The 26,465-nt window shown below is 40.9% G+C and overlaps 2 protein-coding genes across 4 annotated transcripts in view; both read left to right on the top strand.

The window, feature by feature from the left end:
* pip5k1ca (phosphatidylinositol-4-phosphate 5-kinase, type I, gamma a) overlaps nucleotides 1–18,852 on the top strand; it is a 46,835-nt gene extending 27,983 nt beyond the window's left edge. The window contains exons 8-18 of one of the 3 annotated variants that reach the window (XM_069694858.1): nucleotides 145–353; nucleotides 1,959–2,042; nucleotides 2,312–2,360; nucleotides 4,108–4,192; nucleotides 4,906–5,067; nucleotides 5,605–5,746; nucleotides 6,190–6,222; nucleotides 6,493–6,612; nucleotides 9,913–10,177; nucleotides 13,619–13,708; nucleotides 15,720–18,852. In XM_069694858.1, coding sequence (XP_069550959.1) covers nucleotides 145–353; nucleotides 1,959–2,042; nucleotides 2,312–2,360; nucleotides 4,108–4,192; nucleotides 4,906–5,067; nucleotides 5,605–5,746; nucleotides 6,190–6,222; nucleotides 6,493–6,612; nucleotides 9,913–10,177; nucleotides 13,619–13,708; nucleotides 15,720–15,722 — 1,242 coding nt within the window. In that variant the 3' untranslated portion in view covers nucleotides 15,723–18,852. The remainder of the gene's footprint in view (nucleotides 1–144; nucleotides 354–1,958; nucleotides 2,043–2,311; nucleotides 2,361–4,107; nucleotides 4,193–4,905; nucleotides 5,068–5,604; nucleotides 5,747–6,189; nucleotides 6,223–6,492; nucleotides 6,613–9,912; nucleotides 10,178–13,618; nucleotides 13,709–15,719) is intronic. The other 2 variants (XM_069694859.1, XM_069694860.1) reach the window with 2 other exon arrangements.
* A 2,138-nt stretch (nucleotides 18,853–20,990) lies between these two features.
* Nucleotides 20,991–24,934, top strand: LOC138618832 (ras-related protein Rab-11B-like). Its single transcript, XM_069694837.1, has 5 exons — nucleotides 20,991–21,141; nucleotides 22,287–22,482; nucleotides 22,878–23,071; nucleotides 23,236–23,316; nucleotides 23,409–24,934. Exons 1-5 carry the CDS (start codon nucleotides 21,102–21,104, stop codon nucleotides 23,543–23,545), a joined length of 648 nt encoding a protein of 215 aa, XP_069550938.1. The 5' UTR covers nucleotides 20,991–21,101; the 3' UTR covers nucleotides 23,546–24,934.
* The last annotated feature ends 1,531 nt before the right edge of the window (nucleotides 24,935–26,465 follow it).

Genomic DNA, 26,465 nt, shown 5'->3' with positions numbered 1-26,465 from the left:
GTGTCTTGTGTATAACATCAACATCTTCAGTGTTGTGGGTTTGATTTCCCTCTGGTGTTGACACGAAAGCTGTCAACCGGATTTACACGTCCCGTGTCTGTCAATCACTGCACACTTAGATCTGTCAGTGTGTTCTGTGCTCAGGTGCTGGAAAGCTTTAAGATCATGGACTACAGCCTGCTGCTCGGGGTCCACAACATGGACCAAGCAGAGAGGGAGAGGGAGATGGAGGGCTCCCAGGGCGACAGCGATGAGAAGAGGCCCGTGGCCCAACAGAAGGCCCTGTACTCCACAGCCATGGAGTCCATCCAGGGGGGAGCCGCCTGCGGGGGGTCCATCGACACTGACGACACGTGAGTTTAGCCAGAGAGACAAGGGACTGTCGGCAAAAGAGCAGAGTGTGAAATGAAATGGCTGGCACTCAGATAGACAGAGAGGAAACATTACAGCCCTGCTATATTAAGACTAAGAATAGTCACACTTGCTTACAGTTCATGTTGTTCTTCGGGCTCTATCTTGCACCCAGCGCAACACAAACTGACCGAGTTGTCATTTTCCTGTCCAGCGTCCACATCGTTTAAATCGCAAATATACTTGTTCCTATCTGAGCGCCCGTGGGTGAGTTGCTCTGAAAGTTACGTGTGGTCATATACTTTGTTGGTGCATTGTTATATCGAGGCAGTTGAAAGCGACTTGCCAACTAAAACTGGTCTGAAATCAGTGGTGCAGTATTTTATTTTTATTTTTTTTAAGGGAACGTTTTAAAGATAATAATATGCCCATGGGTGGGTGGAAAGCACACGTACACTCTACCCGTCACACACACGGAGAACTGCAGCAGCGCACAAACATGCAAAATATTAAAAATAAAATGATTTTTTTTATTGTGAACATCAATCTGCACACGAGCCGATCTGTTTCCTCTGTGGAGAGGAGTTGTTTTCTACCGCTTGGCAAATCTATCATTATAATAACAGTGGTGCAAACACACCTGGCTTTTAAACATAATAGAAGATGACATTCTTGGTTTATTTCATGTTAATTAAGGAACATAATATTCAAGTACAGCCCGTACCAAACAATGTGCCTTACTTTGCATTCAGATTATTTGCCACTAAACTCGTAAACTTGAGCCCCCAATGCACTCGCACAATGTGCCTCAGACCATGTGCATAGAATGTTAAAATAGAGACCTTGGGGTGCTTCAACTTCAACTGCTTTCTCATGAAGCATTTCATAAGTAAACACTTAACATTTTAATTGATTTGATAATATTTGAATTGAGTTTTTAACAGTTGACAATGTTACAGCAACAATTTTCAGCCTGAGCAGGCACACAGTAAGTTTGACCTCTTATAGTCAAGTAAGTTGCAAATATGCAAACACCAGCATCAAGGTAAATGGCTGCATTTAAACAAACTAATAAAACAGGTTTGCTTTCTTCAGTTTAGAAGATACCAAGGAGCCTGAGCACCATCTCGATGCAGTGAAACACTGTGTGGTTATGGGATTATGGATTATGTGGTCGAAGTTGAACACTTAAAGCGGAAAAAGGACCGTATCAGGAACTGAGCTGTGCAGGAGTCTGGATGTGATGTTTGCTCAACCTGACAATGAGTTGTCAGAGAAAGAGAAGAAAATCAGTGAGGAAAGCAGGGATGAATCAGATAATAACACACATGTCTCTAAAAGCTGAATTTCAGTCATTTAAACCAACACACAGTACTGCTCGTTTTAGATCTAAACAATAACTGGGGCTTTGAAATACTATTAATTAGATAGAACTCGTCTTTTTGATTCAAAATAATATTGAAACATCAAAAAACACTTTCTGTAGCTCCTTCACAATAAAAACCTTGACCTGTTGTCTTTACGAGACAGTTTTAGTACTTGTACATTACGATGCACAGACCTCATGACAGTCTTTTCATGTCAGTTTTACTTCCCTCTCTTCGTAGGATGGGCGGTATCCCAGCGGTCAATGGAAAAGGGGAACGACTTCTTCTCTACATCGGGCTCATCGACATCTTGCAGTCCTACAGGTGATCGTTACAGAAATCAGTTGATGACAAATTGTCACCACAGATCATCCGTCACACGTCGGACAGTATGATGCTGGCCTCAATATGTGTACATACTGTACCTTCCACCTGCAGCAGACACTGTTTCTGTACTTAATGTGCCTCCAACAGCACATTTAAGGTCCTCAGCCTGCAGGCACAGCTCCATTGTCATGTTTGCCTATGACCCAAATAAACAGTATGTGACATGTTTAACGTCACTTAAACGGTGCCTCTCTTTGTTTCCGCAGGCTAATCAAGAAACTGGAGCACACGTGGAAGGCTTTGGTTCATGACGGGGTGAGGTTTAGAGCTCTTTACGCGACACACAGCATAGACGTTGCTAAGCTTCACGCAAAATACATCAATTTAATGAAAACATTGTAACGTCTGTATGTGACACACTTTATTCTAAACCCGAGTCTGTTGTATATTTTATCACTATCTTCTGGTTTTAATGAAAAGTTTTCACTTTTATTTATAGACCATGTCCCTTTGGTTCCCAAGACACCCCTTTCTTTGAAAAATATCTGGGACTTAAAAATTGTATATCATGCAAACATTTTATTATACACAAATCAGGACTACATTAATTTATGTTCTGCATATTTCTATAAACAAATAAGACCTGAGTCGTTAAGATTGGCAGCTCCTTCCAGCCTACACACGGTATTTTATATTGTGTGCTGCCAGGTCTGATTTTACTGGAAATCTGGTACAACACATCACTCGCTGACTTATAGTGTGTCTGATTTACAGTACAAAACAGAAACACACAGTTTCTTATTGGAAATGCCTTCTGGTTTATTCAGCAAAATGATGATAGAAAAGTTTCTTAGTCACGTCATTATTTGTATTTAAATGTATTTTCAGTATTGACAATGAATTGACATGACAAATACATTTTCACGTTTACATAATTGTTAACAAATATTAATTTTGTCGATATGAGGTGCGATTAACGAGTTGTAAGATTGTTGTGCATGAGCACAGCTGTAATTTTCCTGAATAGATATACCAAGGTACGTTGCTTGATCAATATCAACATTTGAGTTACATGCACCAGTGGTACATGCACGTTTGCACAGGAGCTCAACCAGGTGACTTTTCTTTGACATTCGCAGGTTGTGCACCATGAATTCTTCCCCCAGTGTCAGACTGTCAGTCCCGAGTACAATTGTGATGTTCTGAGGAAAAGTATTCGATACAACCAACATGAACTGCGGCACAATGGCACTTGGGTTCTCAAACTTGACAACACTCATGCTCCCGACTTACCAGATCTGCAACTTCTCTCTTTTCCCCAAAAATCGGACACAAAATTTGACATGTCCTCTCTGCTCATTTTTTTGCTCTGCTCTTTATACTCTGGGACGTTTGGAGTGTTCTCACGCTTCCTGCTCCCATCACCTCCAGATCCATCTTCACCTGCTCAGGAGTTCACACTGTTCATCATCACAAGTCTGCTCTCAAGATAGAATCAGCCCTATAAATCTCTCCCTCCCCCCCATTTCTCTCCACACTCCCCTCTTCCACTTTGAAACTCTCAAACACAAGATATGTGTGGGAGAGCCTCCTATGTGTCACCGTTGCTGACGATAATGGATACTCCGCACTCTCTCCACGTCACACACAGCTGCTGAACGCATTCAAGGATGCAGCTCACATCGAGCAAAAGTGATGCTGAGGCAAAAAGCTAATAACTGAGATGCTGTCCCTTCTTCTCCTCGGTCTCTCCGTCCCTCCTGTCCTCTGTCACTCTGAACCAAACACCAAGTGTCATCTGTCAGTCTTGTGGCAGTGTTATCTCAATCTGCTGAAACATAAATAATGAAGAGACACGTCTGTAGCCTCGTCTGACTGTGTTTCTGTTGGTCCGCTGCCGCATTTGCATGTGGTGTTCAGACGGCTGGTTTAAACCAGAGAGGAGAATTACTGAAATGGGACACTAAAGGGAGTAATAGACAGTTTAATCTACTGTAAGCACCAGTTTGATCGCTTTGTTCATGCACTATTTGTCTCATTAATCTGTCCGTCTCTCCCTCAGGACACTGTATCAGTACATCGGCCGGGCTTCTACGCCGACAGGTTCTTCAAGTTCATGAGCAGCATGGTTTTCAAGAAGAGCTCCTGTGAGTTCAAATTACATCCAGACGCTGCCATACATAGTCACACAGATCTGTGTGGGAAGAGACAGAGACACAAATGTCAGATGCCAAGCTTCTGTCTGTTTTACTACTGAGCCTTGATAGGAAAATCAGATGCAGGAACTAAAAACCTTATTAGGTGACATGTGAGGGAAATACATTAGTTTGCTCCTTGTGCGGCTTTCTCTTCTGTTGTTTTTCAAGATTTTCAATCAAGGAGCAGAAGTGCAAATGTGATAAAAAAAAAAAAAAATGCAGAGTTGTGCTTTAATTTAATGTGTAAATTGACTTATTATATTGGGCTTCACAGTTAAGAGCCTTTGATGCATTTATCCATACATAAATACATTTAGATTTGTTGTGATTTCTGCGAACAGACCCTTTAAAAAAACCGTTCAGATTTGATTTATTTTTGTGTACTTGACACCTGACATCTTAAGTCTATCAGTCTTAAAATCTCAGAACTTTCCCAATTTACTGTTTCCACTCCAACTAAACACCGAATTATAAGTCGCTGACTGAAAAACAAAGAAAAACACAAATAGAAACAATAAAATTCTGAGGGTCTTCCTACATTTACCAAAATGAGCTTCAACAAAAATGTTCTAGAGAAGGGGTTGTTGGGGAAAAAAACAAACATTTAATGAGTTAAAAGTTGGATGAATCTTCTTCACACGTCTGTTTTCATTTTCCCTCAGCTTTGAAGTCCTCTCCATCCAAGAAGGGCCGTGTGTCATTGACGGTGCCAAAGTGTGGCGGTCCCGGTGCAGCCTGGTCAGCCAGCCAGCTGCCCTGTGAGAGAGACGAGAATATCTACGACCTGAGAGGAGCTCGCAGCTTCCCGACGCTGGAGGATGAGGGTTAGTACATGTGCGCCGTGTGCTGTTGTGCCGTGACACAAACCAGGTCAGGCAGATAGGCAGCAGCGGATCAGATAGGAACAAGATCCATGATTGATGATTTTGACGGGAAGAATATAAGGTCTTGTCTTATAGATAGATAGAGAGAGAGAGAGAGAGAGATACTTTATTAATCCCTCAGTGGGACATTTTTATGTTACGTTACAGCAACATAAAAAACAAAAAAATCTGTGAGCCCCAACAGTTTACAGTATCTCACAGTAAAATGTAGTTCAGGTCACATTAATGAGGAAGGAAGAAGGAAGGTAATGGTGGATTTTTTTGTCAAAAAATAACACTACAACTTGCTGTCATTGGCAAACAACTGCTTGGTAGCTGTTGCCATGGGAAGCGAAAGGCTACACAAGCAGAACAGCATGTGAGAAGATGTGAAACAAGTGCCAACAAAACTAGGAAAAAAAAAAAAAAAGACAGCTAACAGGCACCGTTTCTCTCTAAAAATACAAGTTAATCTGAGAACATGTGTTTGCCTACCAGGGCGACCAGATCTTCTTCCATGTACTCCTCCGTCGTTCGAGGAGGCCACCACAGCGTCAATCGCCACCACCCTCTCCTCCACCACCTCTCTGTCCATCCCTGAGAGATCTCCCTCTGACACGGCCGAGCACCCTCGCTACAGGTACTCACACACACACACACACACACACACACACACACACACACACACACACACACACACACACACACACACACACACACACACACACACACACACACACACACACACACACACACACACACACACACACACACACACTTTGAGCACAGGTGCGGCTCAATAGCATAAAAACAAATTTCATATGGTCACAGGGACTCCATCTATTTACTGCCATTTTATCTATTTAAGTTGATAAATAGTATTCAAGATAAAACAACAGAGCACAATTGACAATGTAATTTATGACTTGGTTATTGTCAAATGCAACATACTGACCTGAACCTTATACGCTGGTGTCAGTAGTCTCTTATGTAAACTTTCAAGAATCCACATATGTTGCATGTTAGCGAGCTGCTTCACTTCACCTACATTGCATGCTCTGACAGTGTTTCCTCTGTCTCCAGGAGGCACACCCAGTCTCTTAGCCATGATGGAAGGTGAGTCGTGGCCATGAGTCTTAAACCTCTTTAAACAGGATCAGCTCTGCTGGTTTTTACAAAGTTTTGAGGTTTACTAGCCCTGTGTTTTCACAGCATTAAACATTTCTGGGTGTGGTGGGTGGGTCGCAGAGGAAATGTGAGGTCAGCCTGTTGGTCAGTGTGTTCATGAGTAAGCCCATTCTTCCTGTTGCTAGGATGTGGCTGTGCGTGTCTTGGTGTTTCTTTTCCTCCGTGCATGTTTTCTTATGTGTGTTTTTTTGTGCTTAGAACCCAGGAGGAGCTGCGCGTGCGGGAGGAGGATCAGCAGACCATCACAGTGGAGGTGGAATTGAAGAGACACGACAGCGAGCCCACCATCTCTGTTCCACAGCCTTCACCTGAAACCAGGTACACCACAAACACAACGACAAATTGTTTGTAATAACGAGCTAGCTCAATTCCAAATAACGCCTAAATGCTACAGTTCAAGAAATGTCATACAGTCATGAATCTTATAAACAGGGGTGAGATAAATGAGCGTAAAAATGTAACGTTTTCAGTTTAAAACATCCAAAAAATAATGCTAATCGCAGATAGTGAGTCAATTAGCTCGTCATCCGGCTATCTACTAAGCTGAAACAATTATTTAGTAAACAAACCCGGCGTGCTGACCTTGTTTGGACAGTTGAAAACCGATCTTTAGTGCAGCAGATGACAACACGAATCGAACCGAAAAACATTCTACATGGTGTGGATGTGTGATTTTGCTGCGGCTGTTTTCTTGCTAAAAATGAAGACAAACAAGCTGTGATGTAAACAACACATTAAAGTGACTCACTGTAAGCGGTATTACAAAACGGGACTTAAATCTTTCATATTGCTTCTTGAATGTGGGTCTGTTTAAATGAACCAAGCATCACACACATAATTGTTACCCAAATATTCACATATCACTCAGTTAATGAAATGTCCTTATGAAATATCATGGACACATGATGTTGTCATCAGTTGCCACTTCTCACATTAATGAAGTCTACATGCACATTTCATATTGACTATACTGCTCAAATATTGTATTATTACACAGTATAAACTAAATGTATTCTGATTGATTGTCAACAATAGATAGCGGTAGAAGTATGCAGTATTTGACATTAAAACATACCTCCGTGTCAGTAATATGTAATATTTTATCTTTTGAGTTTTATAATGGGACCCAATAGGGGGCCCCAGCCCAAAGCTGGACATCTTAGACAGCATGTTTAACATAAATAAAAGATAAATGGCATCTCTTTGTCTGTCTCTCAGGATGTTGCCATATTGTAAATAATAAGAATGACACACACCGCTCTGTGAACACTGGGGGAAAAAAATAGCTTTTCCATACGTGTGACCCCAATACAGGACAGATAAACTGTAGAGCCGCTACGAGTCCTCCATGACCCCAATCATCTACAGTTTATGACTCAGTTTGACGCAGCACTATAAATATCCTGTTGCCAGAATCTCACCTGGATTCAGCCAGCTGTTAGATTAACACCTGACCCACACACACAGCTTCAAACATGGCACACAGATAAACAATGAAAGCAGCTTAACCCATTTGTTTACTGGGCTCAAGGGTCCATTGTTATGGACAAAAAGATGCTGCAGTTGCTGTGTGGGCAGGCCTCTGCAGTAATTAGGTTATGAGAGAGTGCGCACATGCATATCAATTTGTGTGTGTGGTTTTGTTTTATGGGATGGCTCTGAGGCAGACACTGGGCCAATGAAGCCCTGACCTGGGAGAACCAGTCACAAGAAGTAGGGCAGTGGGCCAGGAAGCCTGCAGGCCTCAGGCCACTCTCATAAAGCTGAGATGACCTGACACTTTGTATATTTTAACCTGGTTTTAATTAACTATATTGGTTCAGCATTTTAGTCCAATAGAGAGAGTAACACTCTATAGACTCTTAATATAATCAAGTAAAACCCAAATAATCAAGGGATGCAAACATGACAGTGGGATTCAAATTTATTCCTGGGTCAGGTCAGCGAGGATCAGGGTGTGGTTGCCGGGGGAAACCAACTGAATAATTGGGGTTGATGCTGAGAAGGCAGCGGCTAGACATATGGCTCGAGGGTCTGGAGGGAGCTGTTGGGGAGGAAGGAGACTGAATTAACCATGTGGACAACCCCGACTCCTGTGAGCTGCCTCTAACTCGCCTGCAGCGGTGGAAACTGGTTGGATGGAAGCGAGAAAACAGAGATGAAGTGGGGAAAGAGGGACGGGACGATTGAGCAGAAGGAAAAGATACGGATAAGAAGTAAAAAAAAAAACAGTTGATGTGTAGAGGAAGACTGAGGCAGCGGAAAAACAGTGAAGAAGTGTGAAGTAGACAAAACAGAGCCAGAAGAAGTAAAATGGGGAAAGACAAGAAGGGGTAAAAGAGAGAGTCTTTCTGCATGGCAACCGCCATCTTGTCCCCCTCATTTATTCAGCCAATCAGTTCCCGCTTGGAGATGCCAAGTCTGCTTTTTTTTTGCCTTAGTGGCAACTGCCGGGCTTTTCTTCTGGTGGGGCTTTAAGCCTAAACACAGAAGCTGAGAAACCAATGTGGATGCACCTAAATCCTTCCTAATAGTTGATGATCTGGCCAGGAACAATAAAGGATTGTGGCAGCGCACAGCCAGCTGGCAAATCTTTAAACGTAAGCACATACACCCACACACACAGCTGTTGGATTTTTGTCAGAGCCAGTTTACTCCAATAGCTTGTTCCTCTGCTCTGCTGCAGGAAAGTGGCTTATGTCAAGTGACCCAATTGATGGCTCTTAATGTCCCCAACTGCTGTGTGCCAGTGTGGAGGTGTGTGTCTAGCAAGGTTGTCTCTGTTGTCCTTAAACTACATACACACAAAGGGAGAGACGTGTGCAGTGAGCTGAGGTAAAAGGGACGCATCAGACATGACAACAGGAAACTTATTATTATAATTTAGCTGCTGATTTGGTCCAAACACAAAAACGGTCAACCGTTGCAGCGGCAGTTGCTGTAACTCAGGTACTCCAAAAGTGTGTGATTTCCTCAAAAAATTATTTTTGTCCCGAGTCTTAACTCAGTCCAATGTGAACAGACAGGCATGATACACATAGTTTTAAACTATTAAAGGTCCTATGTTTTATATATTCAGATTCCCTTTTTTATTATTAATATAAAGTAGGGTTACGTGCTACATAATACTGTTAAAGTGTCAAATCGCTCAGGTCTTCAAAGAAGTGCACACAGCCCATATTCAGCAACTGTGCCGTTTGGACATCCTTAAGTTTGTGATGACAACTGATGCTCAAATCATATGTCCACCTTCAGCATGGCCCACACTTCAATCGTTTATGCTGAGCGATCATTCTGTGGCAGAACACGAGCTACAAGATGGAGGAAAACCCGTGTTTTGCCTGCAACACTCAGAAAACAGTCAGCCAATCAAAAGAGAGGATCACTCGCATCCATCCGGCTTAAAGACACAGACACAAAACAGCCTGCTCTTTCTAGATCTCCAGAGAGAAGCTTTTAATACTTAGAACCACAAAAATATCTTCGTACGGATATCAAGACTGCAAATAAAACTCCCGAACAGTGTAACAAAAAGGGGACCTTTAACTGCTATTTCAACGTAATTTAACAACATAATTCCACAAATTTTCTAACAATCCCACATCCACTTTTCCACAGTGATGTTCAGGAAGTAGCCGGCGCAGAGGCTCCAGACGCCGCCGCGCCACCCTCCGCCTCTACGTCAGCTCCTGAGGCGGCCTCATCCTCCTCCTCGTCCACTCCGGCTGCTGCCTCCTCTCCTGGACCGGCCGAGGAAGCCCCGTCTAATCACAAGACGGTGGCGGTGGAGGTGGACAGGGCCAGCCAGATGTCCGGCTCAGGGTGCAACAGCCAGGCTTCAGTTGACGACGAAGACGACGTGCCAATCACAGATATATACTTTGTGAGTAAAACCCTGAAACACACAAACCCATCCTCAGACCACAGCAAACAGTTAGCACACTAGCTTCACACAGAACAGCAGCTTTGGTCACCTTTTTTTTGTTTCACATTTTTATTCAGCCATCACATCGTCATATACTGTATATATTCAATGAGGGTCAATGTATTTATGGTTGTCAAGTCAATAGACTGAGCTGTGTGATGCTGTCCTACAGAGGCGCTGACACACGGGTCGCAGAGAGGGAGCTGAGGTTCAGGCTGGTATGGGAATAAGAGCGTGTGCGATTATTGTTTGCAGTGTGTGTTGCTTTCAGCTAAAGGAAATGTTTTGGGAAACATTTTTGGAAATACGCATCTTATTCACTCTCTTGCTGAGAGGTGCATTAGAAGATTGATACCCAGTTTTTTATGCTGAGCCTGCTGTGTTTGTCTCATAGACCTGAAAGTGGGATCAATCTTGTCATCGAACTCAGCAAGGAGACAGTATTTCCTAAAATGTCTTGAAACACTGTGTAGTGTGGTGTGCACCCTGGTTCGGAGTGTTTGCAGAGTGATAATAACATGTGCACCGTCACTTTGCTGCTCCTGTCTCTTCAACAATGCTGCCGACATGCAGTGGCTCATTTTCGATGAATAACAGTCGGAGCTTTTACAGTTTCTGCATGTGTTCAGTCTCCAGGATCGTCCTTTACTAAAACCACCCGGCTATCGTCTTATAGTATTGTGTTGGCAGCTCTAAATGTGCCCAAAAGCGCAGCTATAAATGAATGTATGAGTGTCAGGTGGCGGACGGAGAGCAGAGCCAGTGATCACAGTTAGATAGAAACGCTCCCTGCTGGGTGTCCCCTGTCAGGAATCAAACACCCTCTAATGTGGCATGAGAAACACTTAATGACCAACAGGTTAGTCAATGAGCTCCCTCAGTTATTTAACAGCGCTCTCATCTAACTGCCTCTGGCTGACGCCCAGATCATGCTTCAAAAGGAGGAGATACTCCCTCAGTGCACGGGGGGGGGGGGGTTGGTAGCACTGCATGAGGCAAAGTGACACTGTACACATCCTGAAGTGTAACTACACAGAAACATGCAGCAGCCAGGGCTGCCACAAGTGGCTTCTCGGGAGTTCCCAAGAGAAAAGATTGTTGCTGTTACTGCACTGCTACAGATCCAGTTTAAGTATGAAAGCCCCACTTGTCTTGTATAAGTATATTTAAACTGGATCTCCACGACATTTCTCAATTTGTCCTCCCTGACTATTTCCGCTATCTCTGTCATCACTTCTTCCCTCTGAGGTCCCGTACGAATGAGGTTTCTGCATGACTTTCTCCATCAATGAATGCTTCAGGTCCCGGTCCAGTCCGCTCACACGTGAAAACGAAGGGCCATAATTCTCACATTCATTCTTATATGTTCCAGAAGCAAATCCTGAACAGGCTAATCTTTTTTTTATTATGGAGCAGTGGCAGTGTTTCAATATCCACTGCTTACACGATTGCTGTTTTTACATTAAGGTTTATTATGACTGCAGAAAAGGGCAGTTTCCACAAGGACTGCAATAAACTGACTTGAGGCCAAGTGCAGATGTATTTTTTATTTATTTATATGACCGAAGTTGGCTTTCTGCACATTTAAGCTAATTTTCTATTATTTTATTATTGCGTTAATATTTTCACTTCACTGGTTACTCAGAGCAGCTCGTGTCTGAATTATTCAGCCGCTACTCTCCGCATTCACTTTTTATGATGCTCTGCTCTCGTTCGCCTCTGTACTCCATGTGGTTCTTCTTTTGTCTGTTTACCTTCATTGTCACTTCTGTCCTCTCCTATCCTCCTTTTTACCTGGTCGCACATTTTACCCCCAAAACTATTTCATTGTGACTTTCTTTTGTTCAGTTTAGTCCTGACTCTTTTAATCTTCACACCTCTTTTCTTTTCACTGTCCCTGCCTTCCTTCTTCCTACGCATTTTCTCAGCCTTGTGATTGTCCTCATGAGTCATAATGAAAGTGGTGAGATGGTAGTGTTGCGTGGAAGGCGGATATGAAAACAAGAGCGGCTGCCGGACTCGAGAATCTCTCCCCTGACTCATGGGGTGCATCTCTGCTGGGGTTACACACTCAGAACAATCTCTTCCATTTGCACCTCAGCGTGCTTCCTGTTTTCACTTGTGTTCTCTCCTGTTTCGCTCTGTCCATCTCCACCTTGCTATACCGTCTCATATCTTGTCTTTGTTTGTCCATGTGTCGTGCGCCTTTGCTGTTGTCAGTTTCCTGATGGGAGGACCTGGGTGGTCTCTCCCGTCCGACAGAGGAAGAAATGCCACTCCAGTTGGCGAGTAAGTGTCAGAGTTAGACAGTACTAGTGGCCGCTACCCCAGTGTTAGACTAGATTAGTCCCATTTACATTGCTGCTGATGTAATGAAACATGTGATTACAGTGTTGGGAGGAAACAAGGGTTTTCTGGAGGGTGATTGTGTTGAAACTTCGGAAACAATGCTCACTCTCCGTAGTGAAGCGTGGGAGGCGATTAAGCAAACGGCTGTAAGCCTCTTACGTGAAAGTCTTGTCTTTGTCTGTTGAATTTCCATTTGTTTCCTCACTCGCTGACAGCTCGCCTCATCCCTCTTTGCACCTGCGTGAATAGCACGTTAGCTGCTGAGCTTTGTGTGTGTGTGTACATGAGTGTGATTGTGTGACATGAACTCATGCCACACTCACCTACATCACTGTTACCGTGTTGCAGCTGCTTCCCCTCTCTTAAAGGGCTGGTACCTACGTCTAAGAAAGACCTTAGCGATGCTTCTTAGAAACCTCGGACAGCACTGAGTTTAACGTGGCAACACATAATGCAACAACAACAACAACAAAAACACACTTTTGCTTGTTTGAAAGGAAAAAGAACATCCTGTCCCCCTTGCACTGCTTTGACTGAGGATGCTCTCTGTGTCTGACTGTCCTGGCATCCTGGCTTTATTCTCCCAATCCTATCTCTTCCTTACCGCTCCTCATACTTCCTGCTTGGCTGGTGCAGCAACTCATCCCTTGCTCGATTCCTGCGCGCTCTGCGCTAGTCCAGATGGGATAAAACGCAAAGACATATGATTCAAAACACACATCAGTAAGACACCATCTTAATATTTGAATGTTTAGCATCACATCTCTGTACCTCTTCAACAAGTTTCTCTGCCGAAAACTAACATCAACGTGTTCAGGTTTCACACATCATTTGAAACACTTTCAACATCTACGCAGTATCACACTTTCCGATGTGTCTCAAAAACATTTCCTCCTTTATGCATCCCTAATTTTCATTTCCTGTCTTGTCTTTTCTCCTGTGATCTCCTGTGTCTTTCTCTCCTGCCTGCCCCCTGCTGCTTGTCTCTGTGCCTCTGGCCTTTCCTCTGTCCCTCTGGCCCCCTCTGCTGTGGTGGGTGTGTAAAAACAGCCTCCAGAGGACAGGACCTGGGTGTACTCTCCGCTACACTATGGCTCAGAGTCTAAGGCCCTGCCAGATGGGGATTGGGAAAGAGAGACAGTAAGTGAGAAGCATCGGACTAAAATACAAAGTGCAGGAAATGCCCTGAGACGAGAGATCAAAATCAGCTCTGGACCACGTCGTGTTGATTGTTCATCCGGGATAACGTGGATGAAAAGGATGAAATGTTACGCTGTGTCAGAAGCTTCTACAGTAAATGTAGACAAAGCTTCTCAGGTCCCAAAGTCCATTACTATTTCAAAATTAGGTTTGGTCTGCGTCCACAAACCCACCCCTCCATGACAACATTCATTTCTCATCGACGAGTGGGTGGAAATGGTCACTGACTTGCCTGCGTGATCATTCAGTCCACGATCAGCCATCCTGTCTCCCTCCAACAACAAGCTGCTTAGAGTTTAACACACAATGCGTGGAGCCACTCATGCATCACCAGACTCTCATGGCGCACGCCGCTCGATGTTCACGCAAAAGACATGTAGATTAACATCACAAGAGTCAGATTTTACACATGGACATCAAAGGTGATTTCCTAATCGTTTGGTTCAATCCCGAAGGATTTTTCTTTTTTCTTTTTTTATAATCCAACAATCTATTAATTTTGAGCATTTTAGTCCTTTAAGTTTAAGTTCAGAGTTTATTGGTTAAGAGTTTATTTACCCTGTTGTAATTTTGCGTAGTTGTAAATACATTTTATTGGTGACAAAATTGCTGTAATTATAAAATTTGCAATACAATTCACTGAAAAAAAGGTAATAAAAGTAATATATAATAGAAAAGCTAAATATTTTGTAAAAAAAAATAAGGCCTTTAAAAGTTTTTTTTAATAACTTTAATTCAACACTTAGGGCATACTCTGTGCACAAAAACAAAATGTCCACTCTCTTATGTGTTTATGAAACTAATTTAACATACAGTAATTCCTCATTCCCATGATACAACCACATTTCCCATAAACCCAGTCACCTCCAGTTTTACTCATCAGCCAACATGTGGTTTGTTTTGATGATGAGAGCAGGGCTCTGGATGGTAGGACAGGTTGAAGGGCCCTGCTGACTATAATAGTTGGGTAATTATTGCAATTGCAGGATCACGATTTCCTGGAGGTACTGATTTATAATTAAAAGCTATCTGTCTAATTTGTCAGATTTACTGAACAGGCAATCATAAAATTATAGAAATTCTGTCCAAAGAGAAATTCCATCACTTGGCTCTTGACAGTTTTTCTGAATGTCGTTCTTGGCTGGCTGCTCGTCTACTGTGTTCAGTGTAGCAGCATTTGCCCACGGTGTGGTGTATGCCACACTCTGAAAAGATGTCATCTATTATTAATTTATTTTCCTACTCATTTTCATCTTCTTCTCACACAAGACACTTGATATTGTAAATGTCCAAACTGAAGAAGTGAAAAGAAATGGCAAAAACACGGAACTACAATATACACCACGAAACATTTTTTTTTATCTTTAACTTTTTTTCCCCACTAAAACTAAATCCACACTGAACATTTAAGCTATTTCGATTTCCTTTTTAAATATTAGTTTGTTTAAAAAAAACAATCATGACAGCTGATGGTGGCAGAGCCCAGTGAGCTGAAATACACAGTGCTTCCAGTTCGATTGGGATTATGTAGCCAACACGGTGCAGATACTTTAGCTCATCCAAGATTTCACAAGAAATCCTCATTAGATGTGACGTTAATGCAAGATTATTGAAAAAAAAAAAAAAAAAAACACATCACTCGCAGTGCTGTAGCCCACAGGGAGCCAGATAAAAACTCACTTCAGTGTGTAATTAATGAAAACATCTTCACTTTACCTGCTATTAAGGAACTCAGGAATGTTTGATATGTTTGTAAAAGTTCTGCCTGAGCTCCCTGTCCTATTTTCCCATTTGCTTCTTATTTTATTGAAGCCTTTTGATTTGCTGGCTCATGATGTTTCACTCTCAATAGCGAGTAATGCATGTGACGATGCAGATTTTGTGCCCAGGGGAAATAAAAATTGTTTACACTCTTCTGAATACATTAACTCAGTCTGTCTGTCTCCCACAGTAAACCCTGTTCTCTGGCAGAGAGGAGTGAACGTCTCAGTCGAGAGGACTCATCAGTCTGAAGTCCTCAGTGGCGGCAGCGGGATCTCTGTCTGAATCAAGATTTTAAACATGCATAAAGAAACACACTGAACACACTGAGAGGAAAAAAGGGACTTGAGTACCAGAGGGGGGAATAAAAAAAAATCCTGACAACCACCCCTGCCTTTCACCCTCGACAAATGAAATTTATTATATCAATTTAATAATTATGTGTATGTGTGACATAGTGCGCATAAGGCTGTCGTCTTATATGTCTGGCATACATGAAAGACCATGGTAACTTACTGTGTTTTGTTTCACACAAGTACAGCCCTCCAACAGACTCCAAGCCGGCTCACTGAATCCGTTGTGAGGTGAGAGGAGCCGCTCGGTATGGAAGCTCACTTTTTATTCCAGATATTCTCAAAGTTACTGAATATAGAAACACAGACATGTTGAAGTCATTTATTTTCTCATAAAACCATTTGCAAAGCAGATTTTTTTTTTTTTTTTTTTTTTTTGGTACATTTTGCTTTCTTTACATGCATGAGTATTAGCCAGCTGTCCACTCCCTGGCTTTGCTGGAGGATTTGCTGGGTTCCTCAATGCTTTACCGCAATTTAGTATGAAATTATTAGAAGAAGGGTGCATGTTAGTCCACATGAGATTAAACAAAAAACATGACTAACTCGTAAAAACACAGTTCCACAGCCCATTAGTGGTAAATAATTCTAAATGGTACCTTTTAACCTGCAGAAGGTATCGTTGTGTAACAGAATTTCAAACTTTCGTTGTTTCTTACTGAAAACTTTGGGAGTTGTAGTTAACTTTTACATACTTATGTATTCGTCTGCTAGACTTTTTAATCAAAGAACGCAACTGTTCTTCTTTTGTACTGATGATTCAACCAAGAGTTCATGCCCACCTAAGCCATACAAGTGCTCAAACTGAGTCCCTTTAACTCCGAATGGGGAAAATGAATGGGACTTCCTGATCCAGGGGGACAAAGTATAGCTCCTCCCACCTCACATGTTAACTGGTTCAGCCCACCAACCCTCACTGGTACTGACCTTATATACTGTAGGCTACAGCCAGATGTCAGGGCTTTGAGTGAGAAATGCCTGTGGCGTTCGAGGGCTCTGCCTGTGCTCACAGAACAGGAGTTACAACGAAAACCATCGTCGAGCCAATCGAAACAGAACATCGGTCACCCTCACATTTCTAGTAGTGAAAATATGCAGTTTAGTTTAAAGAGGAAAAAACAAAAATAAATCCTTTCTTTTAGTAAAAATATACAGAAATTGTTGAATTTACGGCATAGTTTATAACTTTAATGTTTTTGCTACGTTTTTATTTCTGAGCTTTTCTTCAGCTGTTTTGCTACTGTGAACTTTTATTTATTTGTCTGTAAAATTTGCTGTTGTTGGTACTTTTTCACTCTGAAATGCTTAATTTTGTTTTTCTATTTGTATCCAAAGAACCTTCATTTTTGTTTTGATCATTTCTTTACTGCGGCTTTTTGTCTTGGGTTCTTTTGACATCAAGTGTTTGTCGTGTAAATTCAGTGTTATACTTTTCACTACACCCCTGTGTTGAAATGGCTGAGGCTTATGACAGAAGGCATCAATTACAACACTAGGGCAGCAGATATTGTCAGTATAATGACACATCATTGCAATGTCTCCCAGTGTTGCCTCATTTCTGGACAGATGCGCATGAATCATTTGTAACAAAACAATTTCACATTGTCTTTTATTTTAAGTGGGAAAATAATAAGCATATCAGTGACACTTGCTATATCTGGTCACCCTCACCTCCTCTCAATAAGACATCCATCAACCAGACATTTCAAATGTTTGTAGCTGTAGAGCTTCAGTTGTAGTATTTGCAGTCAATATCGTTCCTGTTACCTGCATATTTGAAAAAACAGTATGTTGCTGTGTCAATTTGAGACACGGCAGTTTGTGAATGGCTTGAATGTTGTTTGCACTTCATAAGGAGGACCTGAAGACGAACTAGTGATAGAGGCCAAATAAACATACATCACATTATCCAAAAGTCATATTTTTCTGTCTTTAGATAGGAGTTTCTGCTCACACATGCTGATATTTAAATGGCATTTATTTTAGGATTTTGTGTGTGTGTGTGTGTGTGTGTGTTGGTGAAGTCAATCACAGTCATTGTAGGGTTAGTGTTTACTGTAGTCTCTCTGTGGCTGACATCTTATGACTCGCAACTAAGACTTAAAGTTCAACAAACAGATTTTTTAAAGTCGAACTTCAGAGATAGTTTCCTCAGTTGATTGGTATGTTTCTATGTGTGTTTGTGTGTAAGGGAGGACACATCACTGTCGGACATTGTAAAAATACAAATCAGTTTGTTCTCATGATGTGCAGTGGCCAGTCGTAATCGGTTTGCTGTTGTTCATCAGATGAAGACCATAGCAGCAATATTTTGTACAGTCTTGCTTTTTGGTTCATTTTAATTGCCTTATTGAGAAATTTTACATGTAGGTCTATTGTTTCTATATTTTTTTTCACGTGTGCTGTTGTATTTATTTTTCTTTCTCATAGTTGTGCTCCTGAGAATGTGTACATAAAACTATAAATACATATATAAAGATATACAAATATATTTTCCATTTGAATCGGAGAATATTATTTTTATTTGGTTTTATTTTTGCTGCTGGGCAAGAAACAATTGCAATCTACATAATTTACTGTTCCATATTCTTCAGTGTGTTTATTCAGATGCAGCTGCTGTATATTTATGGTCTATAAACTACAGCTGTTTCTTTGTATGAAATCCAAAACTGAAAGATGTGTGGGTATTACTGTACATGCAAAATCAGTAGGGATTTTTTTCCAACTGTTCAGCTGTGTTGTGTATGTGTTTTCAAATCGCTGTGTGCCCTCATCCATTAGGGAGAGTCCTTTACAGAGACATAGCATGATTTCAAAATGAATATGCATATCAAATGTGTATTTATGTATATCTGTGTATATTCATCTATTTATACGTGAGGATAAATAGATGGCTGTGTGTGCGTGTGTTTGGACTCAATCAGAATGAATACAAAATAAAGCAGTTCTATGAATTGTTGTCCATGGAAATACTGTTGTGTAATTTATTGATCCCTTTGTGAAATAATCTGATTTTAATTATCGTTTGATGTGGCAATTTGTGGGTTCAAGCCCTTTTGTGCTCAACAGAGAGAAGCAGTTCAACAGGCCAAAATTAAAGCCGCTAGAAGGAACGAGTGGGTTTCAGTCTTGACAAAGCCAAGCAAAGTCACCTCAGCTTGTTTAAGTCTGTTTAAAGGAGGCGTGAGAACAACTACACCTGTATCATCATCATCATCATCATCATCATCATATTACAAAGCTGGCGGCATTTCAATAAATGTGTTGGTGTGTATCTTCAGGAGATTCTGCAGGATTGATTTACCAGACAGTTTGACCAAGTTTGGTAAAAGCAGGTCATTAATTTCACGGAACAAATTGCAGCAGCGATTTTTAAAATCTTTAGCATTTTTATGAAATAAAAAAATGTATGATATTCTGATTTATGGTCTGATTTCTGTCCTGACACACCTATTTTCGCATTTGTAGCGCCCCCTTGTAGTAGTCTTAAACGAAACACTTAAAACTTTTGACATCCTTTCATAAATGTCTCAACAAAATGTGCTTGAAGCTTTATAAGATTTGTCCAAAAATGATCAACAACTTGTTAGAAATCAGACGTGCAATTTAAAGAAAGTCAAAAATGCATTTTTCAATTAAAAATCGAAACGGCACACTTTTATGGTCCATATGGCACATTGAGCTGGACTTGTGTGTGAAATTTCAAGTCAATCCAAAAGGCTTCTTGGAAAGGCCACGCCTCTCATACTATTGTTTTACTGTTATGCCCTAATTACAGCAGCACCATCATCTAGCCCATTGTCCTCCTTTTTCTTGGGAAGCACTTTAACATCATTTCCTGTCATTGGGCCAAGTTCAATGTTTTTAGGTAATTCCAGTTTACTATAATTTTACTCATGGCAGAAAACAAATAATAAACGTGGAAACAATAGGGTTCTGCCCCTTCAGGGCTTGGACCTAAATTAAGCTATGTAAACCTGATAAAAATGTTTACAACAATCATTACGTTTGATTAGTTACAGCATATTTGGGGCCAATATTAAAGGTGTATTAAGAGTATCAGTGTATAAGTATCAGTGATGGCATTTCAGTCTACATCATTTGAGAAAAAAAAAACCTCTTGTCCCTGTTTTAAGACATATCAAGCAAAAGTCTCATCATTTCACATTTTCAGATTATCATCCCTTGAATCTACCCCACATCACCCTGAAAAAGTTATGAACACCTAAAAATCAACATGCAGTCATGTTCTGTATTGAGTCTGCTATTTTACAATCTTTGAATTAAGATTTTTAAATAGTCTACTTTTAACTTCTTAGAAACATTGCTCTTTGTTACAGTTAAATTGTGGAATTTAGTCTGATAATAGACGCACTAATGTGCTCAACTTTAAGCAACCTGTCATTAGACCCAGATATCACATTGCACACGTGTTTTAATTATGACAGAGTTCAAATGCTTACAGGCAACCTGTGATCCATTTTTACATGAATTCATATATAAATCATCATATCACTTTGTATAGGCTATAAATCATCCTTGGAGAGTTACTCCTCTCAAACTATAAATACATTGATAACATTAATAAATAGTCAACAGAGAAAAGAAAAACAAGACAATACTTACAAGTGTGACTATTGCATGATTAAGACCAATTACTACATAGTAAACCTCACTGTATAGTTTCACTCAGGCCAACACGGTTCACACTGTTTGGTTGGATGGAGACAATCCATCCATAGTAGGCTACATAACCTTTTCTAAAAACAAAGTACACTCTATGTACATGTAAAAATATTGCATGGCGCTGAAATAAACATTTAATCAACCGATACTGATGTTTTCCCGTCTCAGTAAACACTGCCACAGACTCTATACTGGAAAATATAACTTGCTTTTATTGCACAATCTTGCAGGAAGGGACTGGGCGTCAAAACAAAAGGTGTAACCCTTCGTCGAGTTTTCTGTCGTGCATGCTGATTGGTCAGCGTTTTCAAAGCAATTACACGATTGGAGAATGTATACGTCAATCAATAAGATTAAAATTCTAATTGGTTCAAATCGAGGTTCGAACGCTCACGTGCTTCCACCCGCCCCCCCCTCTCCTCTCCTTGCAGGCGGTGTCTACTAGTGAGCTACCGGTGAAGAGGGTTGTCGTCGTCGTCGTTGTTGTTGTTGTTGTTGTTCTGGGAAAGTATATAAAATAGTCTTCAAAAAAAATGGGAACTCGAGATGATGAATGCGACTACTTGCTCAAAGGTAATTTATTGTCTGGAGGTGGATGGATGACAGCGTTGTGTGTCGGCTCGGTGACAGCAGCAGGAACTGGGGAAGTAAACTAAGTCGGCACTCATGCAAATGTGCAAATGTCATCTCCACCCGTAGCAAATGTTTTACTATGTGTGACTACACTGATGTTCACGTTGTCCTCTAAAAACCAATCAGCGAGTCCAGTGATCGTAATTACGAGGCTCATGTTAGTTACTTAAATAGCTGTGCTGTGTAAGTAGCTCGGTTGCTAACACGATAGCTCCTTGAGCTCTTTGAAAACAATGACTTGCGACGACCTGACGTTAACCTCTTTATTTATTGTTATAATACGTGTTGTTATTATTATTTATTTATTTATTTCTACGAGAGGATGAACAGCTGCTTTTCTGGCCACATTTCACACAGGTTTCACTTTAAGTTGTCTGAAGCTCGTTAACTTGTTGACAACGTCGATTTAACGTCCATAACATGCGTCATTTTAGCTGCATGTGTCTGTTCATGTTCATGTGTCTGTTCATGTTGTATGTGTCTGTTCATGTTGTATGTGTCTGTTCATGTTGTATGTGTCTGTTCATGTTGTATGTGTCTGTTCATGTTGTATGTGTCTGTTCATGTCTGACTTCTGTACGTTGCGAGAGAGCAAAGAGTCAACTTCCTTGTACGTGTCTGACTGATAACGACTGTCCAACCTACAGTGTTTCTCTGTGCTGCTCCAGGTCACATGCAAATATGAGAATCAATCACAGGTTTTTGACTTTACATTCATCCTAAAAAAAAAAAAAAAAAATAGATAGGGACCTTGAAGGATGTACGTATGAACCAAAGTTGATCAAAAGTCAACCATGACTGACTTCTAAAGCAGTGAATGCGCTGTAGAGTAGATGAAATGGGTGGTGGACTGAGTTAGGACATGTATAAATGGATTTATTGTAGTTCTAATCTGCCAGCGTCCTCTTTAATGACTTAAAACGCTTCATAGGGTGGACCGAAAATGAAATGCGTTCCCCTGGCTGGCTCTGTTCACTGTAACACGTAGGGGAAGACTGCACACCAATCGACCTTTGCAGCGTGTTGGACCGCCGCAGCACGGCTGCTCTCTCAATGTTGTTGTGCGATGTGTACGTTCACTCTAGTCGTGCTAATCGGAGACTCTGGAGTGGGGAAGAGTAACATGCTGTCCCGATTCACGAGAAATGAGTTCAACCTGGAGAGCAAGAGCACCATCGGGGTGGAGTTTGCCACCCGCAGCATCCAGGTGGACGGCAAGATGATAAAGGCTCAGATCTGGGACACAGCCGGGCAGGAGCGCTACAGAGCAATCACCTCCGCGTGAGTTTGTGCTGTTGAATGCATTATTTACTTGTAGACTGACACAAGGGGACATTTAAAGGGAAACATTTAGACATATCTGTACACTTAAAAAGGGGGGCTGAGTCATTTGAACCCTCTAGGATGTTGGAGGTCATGTCTCAAGATCTCAGTCAGTACCTTCTCTAAAGACCCATCTAACTTTGACGTAAAGACATATTTTCCTAATACCTTTATGAATGACCGGGTGTTGCATATCCCTAAACAATACGGTTAACACGTACATGTAAAATATGACTGATGTTTGTTCAATGTTAACCATCTCTGCACATTTTTTTTAACTCGACACAGATGACGGAGGACATTGCGGTAATTCTTGACTCATTGTTTTCTCTTTATTGCTTTACTGCCGTCAGCTATTATCGGGGGGCAGTCGGGGCTCTCCTCGTCTACGACATCGCCAAGCACCTGACCTATGAGAGCGTGGAGCGCTGGCTGAAGGAGCTGAGGGACCACGCTGACAACAACATCGTCATCATGCTGGTCGGAAACAAGAGCGACCTCCGCCACCTGAGGGCCGTGCCCACTGATGAGGCTCGAGCATTCGCAGGTAAATGATTAAGTGTTGCCACGGTGCATGTAAAATAATCGCGTAATTGAAGAAAATGTTGTTTTTTTTTTAAATCCTAAATTTGAGCATATTATCTAAACTACTTTTTTGAACAATGTACTGGTACGTGCAGGAGAATTACGTCCTCTTTTTCAAACCAACAGAAAAGAACACTCTTTCGTTTATTGAAACTTCAGCTTTGGACTCCACTAATGTAGAAGAAGCATTCAAGAACATCCTCACAGGTAAGAAAAGTGTTTAAAAACAATGCACAACTTGGTGCGAATGTACCAGCCGCTAATACATTTCACCAATCCCTTATTGTTGTCTCTCACAGAAATCTACCGTATTGTATGTCAGAAGCAAATATCTGACAGATGTGGACACGATGATTCTCCAGGCAACAACGTAGTGGACATAAGCTTCCCCCCAACCGTGGACGGGCAGAAGGGCAACAAACTCCCTTGCTGCTAAAGCCTGTGACCCTCATATTTTCTTTTCCTGTTTGACTTTCTGTTTGTATTTCCTGTCTTTACCTCGGTTCTACTTTTACTGTCATGCTGTTGTCATCACCCTGTCATTGGCTCAGAGGTCTCCGAGACTTCTTGATTTGACATTCCTTTCGGCTGTTTTCTTCTTTCTTTTTCTTTGTCTTCCTCTGATTTCAGAAGAACTTCTCTAATATACATTATGGTAGCATGGAGACGGAGTGTAAAGCTATTATGAGGTTGATCTTGAAGCTGTTGTAAACTAGAATTTCTTTTTAAATAACTAGATGGTGATCCTAATGACCCGCTCCTACTGGAGGAATGTTGAGGGATCAGCAGGCCTGATTATCAATGCTCCAGGTTGTTTCTTCTTGCCGCCAGTCCGCATATAGCCTGAGGACATGAGCTGCGACAGTAGAATCCCAGTTTCATGTCTGGTTGACCTGATTCTGCCTGTCATGCAGTATGCAGTGTCGAAAGGAGATGAGAGGGAGGTACGTTCAGAGCATTGATGTGTAGTCTGTCTGGAAAATGTTAATTTTCCTCTGAGCCTTGTGCCCACTCTGGCATGAAATTAGCATGAGCCAGTGACCAGACTGGCTCTGTCTGACTGAATATGGGCACGTGTGAAACACATGGTTTGTTTTTATTTGTGTGTGTGTGTGTGTGCGTGCGCGTGCGTGTGTTAATTGTAGTGCACAAAGATACCAAAGGAAACAGATGGCAATCGAAATCATTTATGGGCGGTTTCTCATTTCAGTGTGTTCCAAGTCTGCTGATGATTGCTGCGTTTGACAAACCGGTCGAGGCTATTTGAAATGTGTAATGCTCTGTTGGAGAGGTATTATACATTGTGGTGCGCGAGTTATTATTTGTGAAGTCAGAGTTATCAGTCAAGTTTTCTCAAAATGTACATCTTTTTTTGCACTTATGTCCAGTAATTTCAATAGAACAAATCAACTGGTATGTTAAAACGGCTCAACATCTTCATCAAGTAACATTTTCCTGCTGGTTTTAAGGGAAAACTGTGCTGACAAAAAAAGAAGAAAAAGCATTATATTTGGTGCTTCTTTTTTTTTTTTTTGTCTTACACAACTTTTTGCTCTTAAAACAACATTTGCTGTGATTTGAATGTATAATCTGTTGAAGGAAAATGGATACAGATGTGTGTAGTCTGAAGACATTTGAATTGTAAACCAGTTTAAAAACACTCTTCTTTTAACACTTAAATGGACCTTAGTGGAGAAAATGGAACTGAAACTCAAGAGATGCAAATTGTTTATATAGTTGGATGAAATTCCTTTTTTTTTCACCCATTGGATAGAAACTCTTTTATGTATGAAAATAATGAATAAATAAACCTAATCCACATGAACTGATAGCAGACTGTTATTGTTGGATACCTTATGTGTTGTGTTTGTGCAATACGCTCATTTGAAAGCCCACCTTTACAAATCTACACGTGATGTGGGTGCTGTTAAAAATAAAATCATGGGGTTGTACAGCATCTAACACATCAATGCTTTTGTGTTTTCAGAAAAGGCAGCCTTCATTGCTTCATATTCATTCGAGTAAATGCAGTCAGTGTCAATGCACTGGTAGCCATGATGATGTCAAAGTTTGTTTCCAACTGAGATGGGTCACAAATCTGAAAATGGTGAAGGAAATAGCTCGGGCTCAATATGACATGAATATTCACTATGCAATTGTAAGACTTGCTTTTCTAGGACTTTAAAATAAAATGTGTGGAAAACTATTTGTGCCGTTTAAGATGGTCAGAAAGAGCATAAAGGCTAAACATGATGTAGTAAATGTTAATTTATTTAACTGGGACAGTGTTCAATGAGTAACAGAAAAGTAACTGTAAATAAGCCTCAGTTTGCCATTTAGGCTCATTTTCATCAGCTGGTTAGTTCTTAAAACGGCAAACTAAAATTCTGTGGTGGAAGAAGTATTCAGATCCTTTACTGTTGTAAAAGTACCTACAGACCAAAGTAATTAATACTCCATTTCAAGTAAAAATCCTGAAGGAAAAATCGTACTGAAGTAAAAGTTCTTGAGTATTAGTGGAAAAATGTAGTCGAAGTATTAAAGTAAGAGTACTGGTTTGGTCCCTCCGACTGATATCATTTTATATATGACATTATTGGGGACAGCAGATAAATCTGAGGGGACCTCAGATGATTACTGGGAGAGGAAGGAAGAAAAATCAAAGTTCTGATTCACAAATCTGTTTTCAGTTTTTGGACTGTTTTCTCTAATCTTTGATTTTTGGTGAGATATTGGATCATTTAAACATTTATTGAAATTAAACCATGTGAGAAGTTTATCGATTTGCATCTGAAATGTGACCCTGACTGTTTTCTGTAAAATTACCAAAGTCAAAAAGACTGGAATCCATTGTTTTAATCTTTAACAATGTGCTGTATTTTAAAGCTCTTTATCTATTGTGCAATTTTCCAAAAAGTAACTAAAGCTGTCAAATACGTAGTAGAAAGTACAATATTTCTTTCTCAAATGTCGTACAGTGGCAGTATAAAATAGCATCAAATGCTACAGTGAAGATGGAAATACTCACGTAAACTACAAAGTACCTCAAAATTGTACTTGAGTTGGGAATAAATGCATGCTTCATAAATACCATATACATCCATACGAATATGATTCAGTGCATGCAAAACAAGACAAAACAGATCTACGAAGAACAGACGAAACAGATTGCAGGACGGCAACAGAAAGGGCAGCTCAAATTCAAATATTAAAATGTTTGATCAACAAGCCAAAGCTGACTGATCAGTACAAGTATTGATTTCTATGATATCCACAGGCAGTGAAATCCACTGTTTAGCTGTTGTCTCTGTGCAATTGCAGAAATCTGTCCGTCCGTACTTCGCGTTATATCTCGA

This window comes from Brachyistius frenatus, unplaced genomic scaffold, assembly GCF_029030835.1.
Source record: "Brachyistius frenatus isolate BFR_SWC_R1_liver_20210118 unplaced genomic scaffold, ASM2903083v1 Contig_18, whole genome shotgun sequence".
Classification (NCBI taxonomy): Eukaryota; Metazoa; Chordata; class Actinopteri; family Embiotocidae; genus Brachyistius; species Brachyistius frenatus.
Note: the sequence above shows the minus strand (reverse complement) of the source record. Positions and strands in the feature narration are given on the sequence as shown.